This window comes from Macrobrachium nipponense, chromosome 27, assembly GCF_015104395.2.
Source record: "Macrobrachium nipponense isolate FS-2020 chromosome 27, ASM1510439v2, whole genome shotgun sequence".
Lineage (NCBI taxonomy): Eukaryota > Metazoa > Arthropoda > Malacostraca > Decapoda > Palaemonidae > Macrobrachium > Macrobrachium nipponense.
In genome coordinates, this window is record NC_087216.1 from 25,627,182 (window position 1) to 25,642,181 (window position 15,000).

The 15,000-nt window shown below is 36.8% G+C and overlaps 1 protein-coding gene across 1 annotated transcript in view; it reads left to right on the forward strand.

The window, feature by feature from the left end:
* The first annotated feature begins 6,521 nt into the window (after nt 1-6,521).
* LOC135200946 (uncharacterized) overlaps nt 6,522-15,000 on the forward strand; it is a 98,347-nt gene continuing 89,868 nt past the window's right edge. The window contains exon 1 of the mRNA XM_064229721.1: nt 6,522-7,808. Coding sequence (XP_064085791.1) covers nt 7,562-7,808 — 247 coding nt within the window. The 5' untranslated portion in view covers nt 6,522-7,561. The remainder of the gene's footprint in view (nt 7,809-15,000) is intronic.

Here is a 15,000-nt window from a genome sequence, read left to right on the forward strand (position 1 = left end):
TCTTGAATTTTCAGTCTCTTTATTCACCTTTATCATATACTTCTGTTTTCGTTTTCTGATTTTCCTTAATTTTCAGTCACTTGTTAACTATCTCTCTCTGTCTCCATTACTTTATTTATAATTTAATCATTTGAATTCCAAGTTTATTTTCTTCGTCTATCTTTCCTCCCTTTTCGTGTTTCAAAATTCCTCTGTTTTCATTCGTTTATTAACTAAATCTCTTTAACTTTATTCTCAAGTTAATAAACTAAATTTCAGTTTATTTTATTCATACTTAATTATTCTCTTCGTCTTCGTATCTTATTTGCTAAGAGAAATTCAGAAGTTGGTGAATCTTACAATAAAAAAGCATGTATACATATTTACACATACACACACGTACACAACACAAACGCGCAAATACGTAAACACATATTGGACCCACACACACATACACGTTGACAGCACAAACACGTACACACGTGTACACATATCGGACCAAAAAACACACATGCACATCATAAACACGTACACACATGTACATATATCGGACCCAAAAACACACATATACACAGCACAATCACGTACATACGTGTAAACGTGTCTGACCTACACATGCACACGTACACAGCCCAAACACGTCCACCCTTGTACACGAATTGGACAGACATACACACTTACGTTCATAGCACAAATACGTACAGACCTATCGGACCGTCTTATACACCAACACACGTACGTACACAGCACACCTACACACACAAATACACATCTCAAATACGTATACTTACAAGTCCACAGGCAAATGCCTTCCACCAACCGAATCGGACCTCTGAAAAGCACACGTACGCGTGCCTTCTTTGCCTCGTCCTTACCTCCCCTGAGGGCGTGAGGGAGGGAAGGGGGGAAGGAGGTAGGTAGGGATGACCTCCACCTCCTCCACCTCTTCGTCGGTGAGGTGTTGACGCCCAGAAACAAATGAGCAGCGCAAAATGACGCGTCGCCGCGACGCGTTCCATACTGACGGGGCAAGAGACGACGCGTTCATTTTGTTTGCTTGTTTGTTTGTCTTGCTTGTCTTGCATGTTTTGCTTGCCCTGTCCGCGTTTGTTAGTCAACTAGGACCTCTCTCCCTCCTCCTCCTCCTCCTCCTCCTCCTCCTCCTCCTCCTCGTTTGTTGCTCGTCTGGGGCGAATGGGAGTCGTCTTGATCGCTCAAAATATTCGTGTAAGACTTAGACGGCTGTTGGTGGGACGATTATAATAGCATGAAGGTCGGGATCCGTAATCAAATGTTTGAGGGTCTGATGGCAACAATGCTGTGATTTTGAGGTGCTTGTATTGATTGGGGTTGGATACGGAGAGAGAGAGAGAGAGAGAGAGAGAGAGAGAGAGAGAGAGAGTGTTACAAGGATTAGGATGTCTCAAAGACTTATTAGTCCATCTGACGAGACATCGTGCTTACTTATCGTAAGGAGCAGCTTTTACGGAGAGAGAGGGAGAGGAGAGGAGAGAGAGAGAGAGAGACCCGAGAGAGAGAGAGAGAGAGAGGGAGGGAGGGGATTAAACTTTAACATAGAGAGAGAGAGAGAGAGAGAGAAGGTGGATAAACTTTAACATAGAGAGGAGAGGAGGAGATGAGAGAGAGAGGAGAGAGACGAGAGCAGAGAGAGAGAGAGAGAGGTGGATAAGCTTGAACATAGAGAGGGAAAGAGAAGGTGGATAAACTTTAAAATAGAGAGAGAGAGAGAGATGGATAAACTTTAATCTCAGGATTGAGAGAGAGACGCACTGAAAGGGTTAAGTTCCCACTCGAAGATCGAACCCAGGTATACCTCACGTTGGTGAGAGGAACTAAATTTAGCTTCAAACAAGTTTTGGAACTTTCAGTCATAAATGCCAATGCAAGCTAGTAAGTTGGGGGGGGGGGGGTGTTCGGGTTATCGCAAAAGGGAGAGGGGTTTGTTGGGTGGAGGGGAGGGGCTATGTGAGATGGGGTGAGGGGAGGGGGGGGCATATTTGGGAGGTGTCAATGAGGTCTTGCGATGACACCAAAAAGTCAACAAGCATCCAAATCCTGTCACCACAGTCCTTTCTTACTTTATACCCTGGGCCCCCAACCCCCTTCTCTTAAGCCCCCCAACCCCCAGTCCCCCTAGTTTCCAACCCCCCACCCCCTGTCTCCTCTCATATCCCCTCACCTATTCCCTCCCTCCCCTCTCGGAACTTCAGTCCACGTCATTAATGATGATGAAGACAAGAAATGCGAAGAAGAAGAAGAAGAAGAAGAAGTAGAAGAAAGAGATAATGTTGAAAGACGAAGATGAGAATCAATAACATTAAGGTGGAAGTAAGAGAATTGTGTTGTGACCAACAACATAGATGTTTTTAGGAAGAAGTAGGAGAAGGAAAGGATAAGAAAATAAAGAAGAACATAAGTGAAGTGAGGAATTATTTGTAAACATATTTTTATGAAGAAGGAAAGCAAAAAAGAATATAGAAAATAAAAAAGGAAAATAATAAGTGAGGAATTATTTGTAGAACATTATTGTTTTAAGAAGATGGAAAAAAAAAAAGGAAAATAATAAGTGAGGAATTATTTGTAAACATTTGTTAAGATGGAAAAAATAAAATAATAAGAAAATAAAGAAGAAAAATAAGAGAAGTGAGGATTTATCAGTAAACACTGACAATTAAGATCAACCTATTTTGAGGTTAGGAAAACCATGCATACATTTTCAATAATATTTTTCTTAAAATAACCCAATTCTTATCAATTTCGGATATTGCAAATTCTGGGAAGGTCAAAATATTTTACCCTATCATTGAATATACGTCTCGGCGCAGCTCGAAAATATACGTATATTAATAAAAAATATAATCAATTGAATATTATTATTTACAACTTTTTAACCGATATACGTGACGTGTTTACAAAAAAGGCTTAATAGAATTATTGTGGAATTACCTCAGTTATTATTATTATTATTAATAGTAATATTATTATTAAATTACCATCGAAAAAGGCTTATTATTATTATTATTATTATTATTATTATTATTATTATATTATTATTATTATTATTATTATCAAGTCACCTGAAGGGTCCCACGCGATGAAAAGGCCATTTGGGGTGGGGCAGGGGGGGGGGTCGTGCCGTCCCCGCAGGAGAAAAGTGACTTGATGATACCCCTCCTTCAACGCCAATTTCCTCCTGACGAAGACCCTGATGTTGATAGGTAATCGAGCGGTTGACAGAGAGGATGAAGGTGTGGCGAGAGAGAGAGAGAGAAAGAGGATGAATGTAGCTGGATAAAAATTCGATGGAAATAGAGAGAGAGAGGGTGTGTGTTTAGCCGAATAAAAACTGGACAGAGAGAGAGAGTGTGTGTGTAAGCGAATAAAAATGGACAGAGAGAGAGAGAGAGAGAGAGAGAGAGAGAGAGAGAGAGAGAGAGAGTGTGTGTGTTGCTGCAGGTTAAAACCTAGACAGAGAGAGAGAGAGAGAGAGAGAGAGAGAGAGAGAGAGAGGCTCCCTCCCAATCTATCATCAGACAATTCCCTTGGAAAGTTTACCTCCTATCAAATGGTTAGTTGGAAACGCTGAGAGGCCAGTTGCCAAATACCGCCACTTAAGTAAGAAGCAATTCGTCTTGGCTCTCGACTCCCTGATTTCAAAATATTATTAATTCTCAGTATAATTCTGACTGATTTCAAAACGTGGATTTGGAATGTTATGGGGTGTGAGATGTCTTCCAATATTTTTTGCTTTTGTTTGTGTTTTTATTAATATATTAATTTATTTTTTTGTGTACTTTTTTGTTTATATAATAGAAAGTGGGACAGTGATTCCTGCAGTGATATCTTGAATCAAAAGTACTCATTTTTATTTATGCCTTTCTATATTAATTAATTAATTTATTTTCCTAAATAACCATCTAACTGTTAAATCATATTCATATAAATTCCTGACTCACATCGGGATTGAACCCAGGTCTTTCGATTAGAAGGCAAGGCTGCTACCAGCTGACCCACACGAGACACTGTGCGAGTTGTGAGTGGGTCAGTTGGTAGGGGCCCCGCCTTCGGGTTGAAAGACCTGGGTTCGATCCCGACGTGAGTCAGAAATTTATCAAAATATAATTTCTGAAGATTAAACTTAAGTACTACTTTTTTAATAAATACTGAGAGAGAGAGAGAGAGAGAGAGAGAGAGAGAGAGAGAGAGAGAGAGAGAGAGCAGCAGTACTCGTAGAAAGATTTTTAAGTTAAAAATAAGATTTTTATGAAAATTTTAAGGCAAAAACGAGAGAGAGAGAGAGAGAGAGAGAGACAGACAGACAGACAGACAGACAGAGCGAGAGAGATTGATGAACAGATAATGTACATGAAAAAACTGTAGTGAGAGAGAGAGAGAGAGAGAGGGAGAAAAAACCAATAATGGACTCGAATAACGATATAAAATTGGATAGAGACATATAGACAGACAGACAGAGACTCACAAACAAATATTGGACTTGAATAAAAAAATGGGAAAGAGAGAGAGAGAGAGAGAGAGAGAGAGAGAGAGGGAGAGAGAGAGAGACCAATAATGGACTCGAATAACGATATAAAATTGGAGAGAGAGAGAGAGAGAGACAGAGAGAGAGAGAGAGACTCACGATCAAATATTGGACTTGAATAAAAAAAAATGGAGAAGAGAGAGAGAGAGAGAGGAAGAGTAGAAATTCGTGAATAAAAAATGGGTAAGAGAGAGAGAGAGAGAGAGAGAGAGAGAGAGAGAGAGAAAGAGAGAGAGAGAGAGAGAGAAAGTAGAAATTTGTGAAATTTCAAAGCCCTTCTTGGCATTGTCGTCTGTAAACAAGTATATATTTTTCGGCGTCAAAACCGCAGCCCCTGTCTATTTGGCCCGTCTTCGGAAAGAACTTGTCATTTTGACCAGCTGTTGGCTGTACGTTCATCAAAGTGGAAGGTTAAGATGCGTTTGCACTTAGTTAAACTATATGTTGCAAAGAACGAGCTCCATTTTATTAGATTTTTTGTGGTTCTGTGGGTGTAGGTAATATAATAATAATAATAATATAATAATAATAATAATAATAATAATAATAATAATAATAATAATATTTTGTATATACCTTTGTAAATAAACTAATAAATATGTATGCACATAACTTATGCATATCTATCTATCTATCTATCTATCTATCTATATATATATGTAAGCATATATAATATATATATATATATATATATATATATATATATATATATATATATATGTGTAGATATATATATATATATATATATATATATATATATATATATATATATATATATTATATATATATTTATATAATGTCAGTGTGTGTGCATATTCGAAAGGATAGATGTATAGCTATAATGATACACAAATTAAATACATATTCTTCATATAATCTGAATCAGTATTTATTTATAATAAAACCAGTTACAATATGATCACAGTATTGATCACTCGTAACCTTAAGGAAACTCAAAAAACTTTGATTATTGCCAAATAAACTAAAAAATCATGCCAGGTAACCTATATAGATAACCACGTGGTCTAAGCGTCGCAAATTAATCGCTCCCCCGTATCATACGCGTCTTAAAACCCGACAAGCCGGAGGGAGAATATGAATAAATAAGCGGTTTGGGAAAAACCTAATTAATAAATGTGGCGGGGAAAATCAGATTGTTGACCAAAGCGATAATTGTTGTGGCTCTGGTGTTGATGTGGTGATCAGTAGGGCGATGAGAACAGAGTCTAATTGGCACCGCCGCCCGTTCTCTCAAGCTTCGGTCTTTCTCTTTGAAGTTCGTTCGGTTTGATCGTCTTTGCGGCTTCGTAGCGTCGTTATTTTACGGCCGATTTTTTATTGAAAGTTCTTTAATAGTTCTTTGAAATACAGGGTTGCATATGAAATTCATCCGGTATATCTCCGACGCTCCGTTGAAGAGATATTCACGGTCGAAATGACCCCCACTAATTTGAAACCGGGACGAAGATGAGTGAAATCTCCTTCCTATCTGAGGGAAGGTGTTGAGTGGCTCCGTAGCCTGCATATCATCAAAGGGGGCGTGGCAATGCAAAGTCGCCCCGCCTCCTACCGAGTTCGCTGCATAAGCCCTGCCTCTGACACCTCAGCGACCAATAGGAGTCGAGTCTCGAGAGTGCCATCTGAGGGGAACGCCAATCGCCGCCGCCGCAGACAAAGGCTCTTAATTCAAAGGCGTTCGTGGGCGGGGCCGATGATGATTGACAGACGCTGTTTTTTGGGCGAATTTCTATAATTCGCTGTGATTGAGCCGCGAGGGATTATCATACAATTCGTTATAAATTTGTTTTGGAGAGAGAATAAAGGTAGGAAGGATACACAATCGAAACGGGTGCAGAAATTGTCGCGAGAACGTCAAAAATCGCGACATATAATCGGCTCGGTGTTGCCGTCTGGTTAGGTTCGGGCCGTCTTCGGGAGGAGCCCCGAGGGGACCGTACACGGCTCCGGCCGGCCGGCTGGCCGGTCCCGCGAGGCTGAGGATAAGGGGAGGTGAGCAGTCAATCCTCAGCTGGTGCCGGGATGCCAGGGTGACGATCAGCCGCTGTCACCACCAGGCAACGTCCTCAGCGACAAACACCTCTCAACACCACGTAGCCACTTCTAAAGAGGCGGCGGGCGGAGCTGGGTCCTTGCCTGCCTGCCTGACGCCCCCGGGGGCTGCTGCCGAATTTTGTGTGCCTTGGCTTCTTCAGACTGAAGAAGCCTTATTTTGAGACTTGTCGTTTTTCTTTTTCTGCCTCTCTATCTCTTTCTCTCTGTCTCTCTTTCTGTCTTCCCCTCTTATTACCTAGATCTACTCTCTCTCTCTCTCTCTCTCTCTCTCTCTCTCTCTCTCTCAGGACGAATTTTGCTTGATTATGCCAAATTTAAAATAATTTCGTAACACAAAAAAATTATGTATTGTTAAATTTGTTTTTAATGATTTTAAATTATTTTGAATTATGAATTTCAAATATTCATAATTTCTTTTCCCATCAGATATTAAGAATGTAATAATTTCTTAAGTAATTTTGATTTCAAACACCACTGAGATTATTACAGCTTTCCCCTTTTCCTTAACTTTCCCCTGACACGCTCCTTTCACTTTCTCTCTTTTTATCTCCCCTCTCTCTCTCTATTTTCCCCTTCACCTTCCCCTACCCCCTCCCTTCCCCTCCCCATTCCATCCCCCTCTGAGGCGTCTCTGAAACAAACCCTGCTTGGCAGATCCTGTCAGGAGCCAGACCTTGAGGACACCTGTCTACCCGTCATCGGCCGAAAATCGGAAGTGTGAAAAAAGAGAAAAAGAGAGAAAGTGTGAAAGAGAGGGAGAGAAAGAGAGGTAGAGAAAGAGCGAGCGAGCGGCGTATGCGGCGTGGGCGGCGACAGGCCTCGGTAGTATAGTACCACGCCCGTAGTAGTGAAACTCATACGCTCGCTCGTACGCCCACGCAGTCCTTAGGGCCTGCTTCTGCTGCTGCGGCAGCGGCAGCGGCGGCGGCGGGCGATCGAGGCCTCGAAATGGAGGCCCAGTGTTACGCCGGGGGCGGCGCCCCTGGGGGGAACGCAGCCGCCTACGGCGTAGGAGGGGCGGTGTCCCAGGAGCGTCCTTCCGACGTGGCCATGATGACAGGTGTAACACAGGTCGGTCCGCTGGGGCACGGCGGACCGCTGGTCGCCAGGGCGTCCGCAGGACAAGACTGTTGTTACGACTGGGCGGCGTTGCCCGCCCATTACACCAGCTCCACGCCCATGAAGGAGATGGAAGGTAAGATGAAAATATGCGCATTTTATATATATATATATATATATAGTATATATATATATATATATATATATATATATATATATATAGATATATATAATTTGTTTATGGAAAGATGTTGTAGTAAGCCTTTTTCAAACTGATTTTTGAATAATAAAAGACACAAAGTATATGTATACAATTAAAATATACGCCTTTTATATATATATATACACACACACACACACACATAATATATTATATATATCTAATAAAAGGAGCCATAAAAACACCAAAATAGAGAAAAAGTACTATATTTCAGAGACTGCTGTCTCCCTCTTCAGGTAGATGAATGGAAAAGTTCACAGAAAAGGTGGTATTTATACCAAGAGGTCCATCCACAAACAAGCCATTTAAGTCACCCCCGCTGATAATCTTCCTCTAATCTTCTTAAGGGGTTGGTTGAATGAAGACGTTTGTCGATCGTGTCCGAATCCATCCTCCTTTTTGAGATGTTCATTACCTGCCTCGTTACAGAACATTTTTATCAGTCATATATATATATATATATATATATATATATATATATATATATATATATATATATATATATATATATATATAAAATTCATGGAAAGATGTTGTAGATCGTTTTTTAAAATTTTTTAAAAAATTTTTTAATAATAAAAAGACAGAAGTATTATGTCTGAAACAATTGAAAAATTTGAAGTGGTTGAAATGATAATACGCATTTTTTTATATGTTTTATTTATTGAAAAGATGTTGTAGCGTTATTGGAAATTGATTTTTTAATAATAAAAAGACACAGAAGTATTATGTCTGAAATTAAAATATGCGCATTTTTTGTATATATTTTACTTATGGAAAGATGTTGTAGTATCGTTTTTTAAAAATGATTTTTTAATAATAAAAAGACACCGAAGTATTCTGTATGAAACAACTGAAATAATTTGAAATGGTTGAAATGAAAAAGCGGAAATTATTTTTACTTATAAAAGATGCAAAAAAAATTTCCCTATTTGATTTATTATTAATAAAAAAAAGCCCAAGTATTTTCCCGTTCAGTGACGTCTGGGATTTTTTGAAGAGATTGAAATGGTAAAGATGAAGTTACGTTTCATTTTAACTTATAGAAAGATACATTTTATTTTAACTTATAGGAAGTTACATTTAATTTGATTTAATTAGAACTTACAGAAAGATGCAGATAAATTTTTTTTATTGTTTATTTTAAACAGAAAGATACAAAAGTATTTGTCCGTTCGGTGAGTCTGGAATGACTCAAAAAAAAATTATTAAAAGAAATAAAGTTGAATGTATTATCATTTTTACTTATAGAAAAGATGATTTCGAATTTTTTCAATTGAGTAATTTAAAAAGAAATATGCAAAAATATTTTCCCGTCCAGTAATGGTTTAAAATGACTGGAAGTATTTGAAATGATGAAAAAAATTAAGGTTGAAGTCATATTAAATTTTTACTTAAAGAAACATGCAATAGATTTTTTTTTAAAATTTCTTATGACAGAAAGATGTTTAAAATGACTGAAAATATTTGAAGTGATGAAAAAAATCAAGGCTGAAATTGTTACAGCAAAAAGTAGTACCTTCCGAAAAAAATTTTGATAATTGATTCTCAAATCATTTTGACAAAATAAAAGAAAAAGACTTCCGAAAAAAAGGGACAATTGATTTTCAAATTATTTAGAAGAAATAAAAGAAAAGGCAGTATTTACCGAGAAAAAAAAAAAAATTTCATTATAACCTTAATAAAATTGCTGAATGCAACATTTAAAATTGCAATTTCATTTTAGATTTTAGAAATTAATTTCAATTGCAGAGAAAACAAAAATGAATATCAGCGCGCTTTGGCAAAACGCATAAGTAAAATGCTAGCACGAGAAGAATGTTTAATATTTATTCAGTATTATGCAAATGAACTAACGCGGGTAACGTGATAATCGTAGGAAATTATTATGAAAGTTATGTGAATTTTTTGTTGACCGCTGAAGTACGCACAAATAATTTTAATGCGTAATTATCATTCCATTCATGGCAAAAATTATACCCCAGTATCTCGAATATTAATAGATGTTACTTATTCAGTTAACGTGATAATTGTAGGAAACAATTACGGTAGTTATATGATGTTACGTAAAAAATATATATGAATGCGTAATAAGATCCAGTTATTTTAGACAAAATTTTACCTCAGTGTCAAGAGACTTATATCACATATTCAGATTATGCTGAAGGTAAATTATGCAATTATTGGCAAGTAATTCAAACGGCAATACAAGGTTTTCCCAATTTCGGTTAGCTACTTGAATTTACCTAATTCAAGTAGCTACTGAATTTACCAAATTCAAGTATTTACTGGAATTTAGCTAATTCAGATAACTACTTGAATTGACCAAATTCAGGTAGCTACCGAAATTCACCAAATTCAAATAGCTATTTAAATATGTCAAATTTAATTAGCTACTTGAATTTACGAAATTCAGTTAGCTACTTGTATTTACCATATTTAAATGGCTACTTGAATTTACCAAATCGTATTACCTACTGAAATTTACTAAATTCAAATAGCTACTTGATTTTACCTGATTCAAATAGCTACTTAAATTTACCGAATTCAATTTCGCTACTGAAATTTACTAAATTCAAATAGCAAATACTTGAATTTACCCATTCAATACTACTTAATTACCAATTCAATTTAGCTACTGAAATATACTAAATTTAAATAGCTACTTAAATTGACCAAATTCAAATTGTATTATTATTATTATTATTATTATTATTATTATTATTATTATTATTATTATTATTATAAGTTTGTGGTTGAGGTACAGGTAATAAGTATTGGAAGACTTTTATTTTTCATTAATTTTTCTTAAAGAAATATCAGAAATAACAGGTTAATTTCAATGTTAACATTACCATATTAAAGCCATATTCTTAGTCACTGTTAATATATCATTGTTTACGTACAGAAAATTAAATGACTATAACATTACCACTGATATAAACAGGAATATTAATAGTTTTTACAAGTGATCTATATATATATATATATATATATATATATATATATATATATATATAGTATATATATATATATATATATATAATATTTTAGACCATGATCAATATACTTATATATTAATCATAATTTTTATTTCTCTTCATGCATGCAAAGGAGGTTATAACATCCCGAAGGGTAAGTTATGTATTAATCTCATTCGATATATACATACACACACATATATATATATATTATATATATATATCATACATACATATATATATATATATATATATATATATATCTATATATGTATATATATATATATATAGATATATATATATATATATATGTATATGTGTATATATTATATATATATATATATATATATATATATATATGTAGTATGTGTATATATATATATATATATATATATATATATATATATATATATATATATATATATATATAGATTCTGTCTTCATTGGCCTGAATGGCTTTATGTCTATTGAACCACACTCCCCGTCTGTCTCTTCATTTCCTGTCTCTCTGTCTGTGTCTGTTGTATCTTCATCTCTCCCCCTCCCCACTTTCTTTATATATACCAGTTCAACCTTCATCTGTCTATACATCTATCCCAGCTACTTTGTCTAATAATTCCGATCTACTTTCATCTGTTATTCTGTCTAATAAAAATATTGTACCTTCATCTCTGCCTGTTTCTCTGTATATATTTGAGCTCTACCGTCATCTGTCTCTATATATATGCTCTGCCTTTATCCATACCTCTGTTTATATATTTCCGCTCTACTGTCATCTGTCTGTATATATATGCTCTACCTTTATCCATATACCGCTGTCTATATATTTCCGCTCTACCGTCATATGCCTGTATATATATGCTCTGCCTTTACCATACCTCTGTTTATATATTTCCGCTCTACTGTCATCTGTCTGTATATATATGCTCTACCTTTATCCATATACCTCTGACTATATATTTCCGCTCTACCGTCATATGCCTGTATGTATATGCTTTGCCTTTATCCATACCTCTGTCTATGTATTTCCGCTCTTCCCCCTCCTTTATTTGTCAGTACTTTCATGTCCTCGTTGTATCTCTATAACCAAAGTCCCATGTCCCCAGTACCTGTCTCTCGTCTAAATTCCCCCCCCCCCCCTCTCCCACCCCATCCCCCAGCCACCTCCCCCAGGAGCCCACTTCCACAAAATTAATGCAATCAAGGACTCCCGTAATGGACGCAAGTGAAAGAGGTCCTTGTTCCTTCTCCCGGTATAGGATTCGCCTGCTGCCGGAGTCCTACGGTGGGGCGGGGGGGGGGGGGGGGGGGGGGGGGGGGGGGGGGGGGGGGGGGGGGGGGCCAGGGGGGGGGGGGGGGGCCTGCTTCTGCTTCGTAGTATATACATAATTCAAAGGTCCTAAGAGGCTTTCGGGTGTCCTTATTTGTCACGTTTAGTGGGATCGGATGTCCTACGGGTGGTTTTGGCGATAGGGAAGGATGGAATGATGTGCAGATTTTTACAGGGAGTTTTTTTTATTTGTTAATGGATTTTTTTATTTTAGTGATTTTCAATTTAAACTTTGACAATTTTTTTCGGTTTTTAGGGGTGTTTTGGTTTTTTTGTCACGATTCTCGGTTTTAATATGCCCAGGTTTATTCTATTCAGAATTGTTTTGTTTTTTGTCATGATTCTCGGTTTTCATTTGGCCAGGTTTACTCTGTTCAGGGCCGCTTTCATTAGCTGTAGTGATTCTCACCTTGAATTTGACAGTTTTTTCCTGGTCAGGCGTATTTTCATTAGCTGTAGTGATTCTCATCTTAAATTTGATAGCTTTTTCCTGTCCAACGGTGTCATTATCTGTAGTGATTCTCGGTTTTCATTTCGACTGTTCTTTGTCATGGTTCTCATTTTTTTAATATTGTGGTGTCTATTTGAAAGAATCAAAAGAAAGTAACAGGGAACAAAGAAATTTGAGATCAGGTATTAGACAAGTTAATAAATGAACAGATAACAATGAAAGTAAAACACTTCAAAAGTCATTCTCAGTATTTTATATCCTCGATAAAAAAAAAGTAATTTTGAATTCATGTTTTATGTAAAAATAAATCTTTGCATTTACAAAAAAAGTCAAGATATTGTTTCTTCTTCATTGTACACAGATAACTGGTATATTCTGACCTTCTGCATTAACTTTATACGATGTACGAGGTTTTTTTAAGGGAACACAAAGTGTGATCCGCCGTCCAGCTTACTCGGGGCGCGTGCTAGAATCTTGTTTCACCACCGAAAATTAAAATGAATCCCCTTTATTTTATTAAAAAATCATTATTCTGTACAGTTTAACATCCACATTATCTATTTTTTACATTTCCATTCTGATAGATAAATCATAAATATCCCATCCCAAAATTCCCGCATCTTTAACTCAACGCGAAACACATTTTTCAGACCTTTATAGGCTTTCCTAAACCCCCCCCCCCCACCCCCCCCCCCCACCCCCACAAACAACAATAACGAAGTAGTTTTGAGGCTTACTCCAAGAGTAAGCGAAAATTATTTTTTTCGAACATCAAAACATTGACAGACACACATGCTGTAAAATTCTATAGAGAACTCATAGCGAATTTCTGTCACATTTTTCAGTAAATAGATATAATATTATATATATATAATATATATATATATATATATATAGAGTATATATATATATATATTAGGCCTGTGCTTCTCTATGTATAAATACCATATGGGTTGTTACTAGAGACAGGACTGATATTGAACAGTGATACTACTGTCAGTACTGCTATCACAAACGCTGATACGGGTAATGATATTAATAATTATGTTACTTGATATTTTTACTATTGAATGATATATACCGGAAAATTTAATTCATATAGGTCACGTAATATTCGGAAAATAACTTCGTAAGAATGAAATCTATTTTAAGAATTATGCATGCATATATATAATTCTCTCTCTCTCTCTCTCTCTCTCTCTCAAAATACAAAGTATAGTATGTTTTAAGCACATTGTTCGCTGCTGATACCATGTTCCAGTACGCTCTCTCTCTCTCTCTCTTCTCTCCTCTCTCTCTCTCTCTCTCTCTCTCTCTAAAAATATAAAGTAATATGTTTTGCAGCAACATTGTTCGTTTCTGATACCATATATATTGCAGTAAGCCAACCCCACCCTATACCTCTCTCTCTCTCTCTCGCTCTCTCTCTCTCTCTCTCTCTCTCTCTAAATACAAATTATAGTATGTTTTAAGCAACATTGTTCGCTGCTGATACCATGTTCCAGTAGCTCTCTCTCTCTCTCTCTCTCTCTCTCTCTCTCTCTCTCTCTCTCTCTCTCTCTCTCTCTAAAAATATAAAGTAATATGTTTTAAGCAACATTGTTCGTTTCTGATACTATATATATTCCAGTAGCCAACTCCCACCCCTATACCTCTCTCTCTCTCTCTCTCTCTCTCTCTCTCTCTCTCTCTCTCTCTCTCTCCTGCCGACTTGGCGTTGCTACAAGCGGCCACCTCGCACTTGTGGAGGGAGGAGGGTAAGCTCGCCTCTTGTTTATGTGTATATATCCCGACACTTGTAGGACGGAGCCATTACAGCTCGCCAGAACTCCTATAACCGCCCTCAGGACCATTTGGGATGACTTTGCCTTCATCGCAGGTTGATAGCAACGGTGCATTATTCTGGGAGAGAGAGAGAGAGAGAGAGAGAGAGAGAGAGAGAGAGAGAGAGAGAGAGAGAGAAGTATGTTCAACATAATCATAATGAATGAATTTGTGATAAAACATTTTCATTTCAGGTTTGGTTTGGCACAATCGGGGAGAGAGAGAAGAGAGATAGAGAGAGAGAGAGAGAGAGAGAGAGAGAGAGAGAGAGAAGGAAGCATATTCAACATAATTATAATTAATAAATTTGTGAGAGAGAGAGAGAGAGAGAGAGAGAGAGAGAGAGAGAGAGCGCAAGTATATTTGTAAATTAATTGAGCACTTACAAAAAAAATTTCATTAATATTTAAAGACACACATATGAGCTCCCACGTAAACGTAATATATGGATGTAAAACAGGAGAGAGAGAGAGAGAGAGAGAGAGAGAGAGAGAGAGAGAGAGACGTCAAAGGTCCCCATCA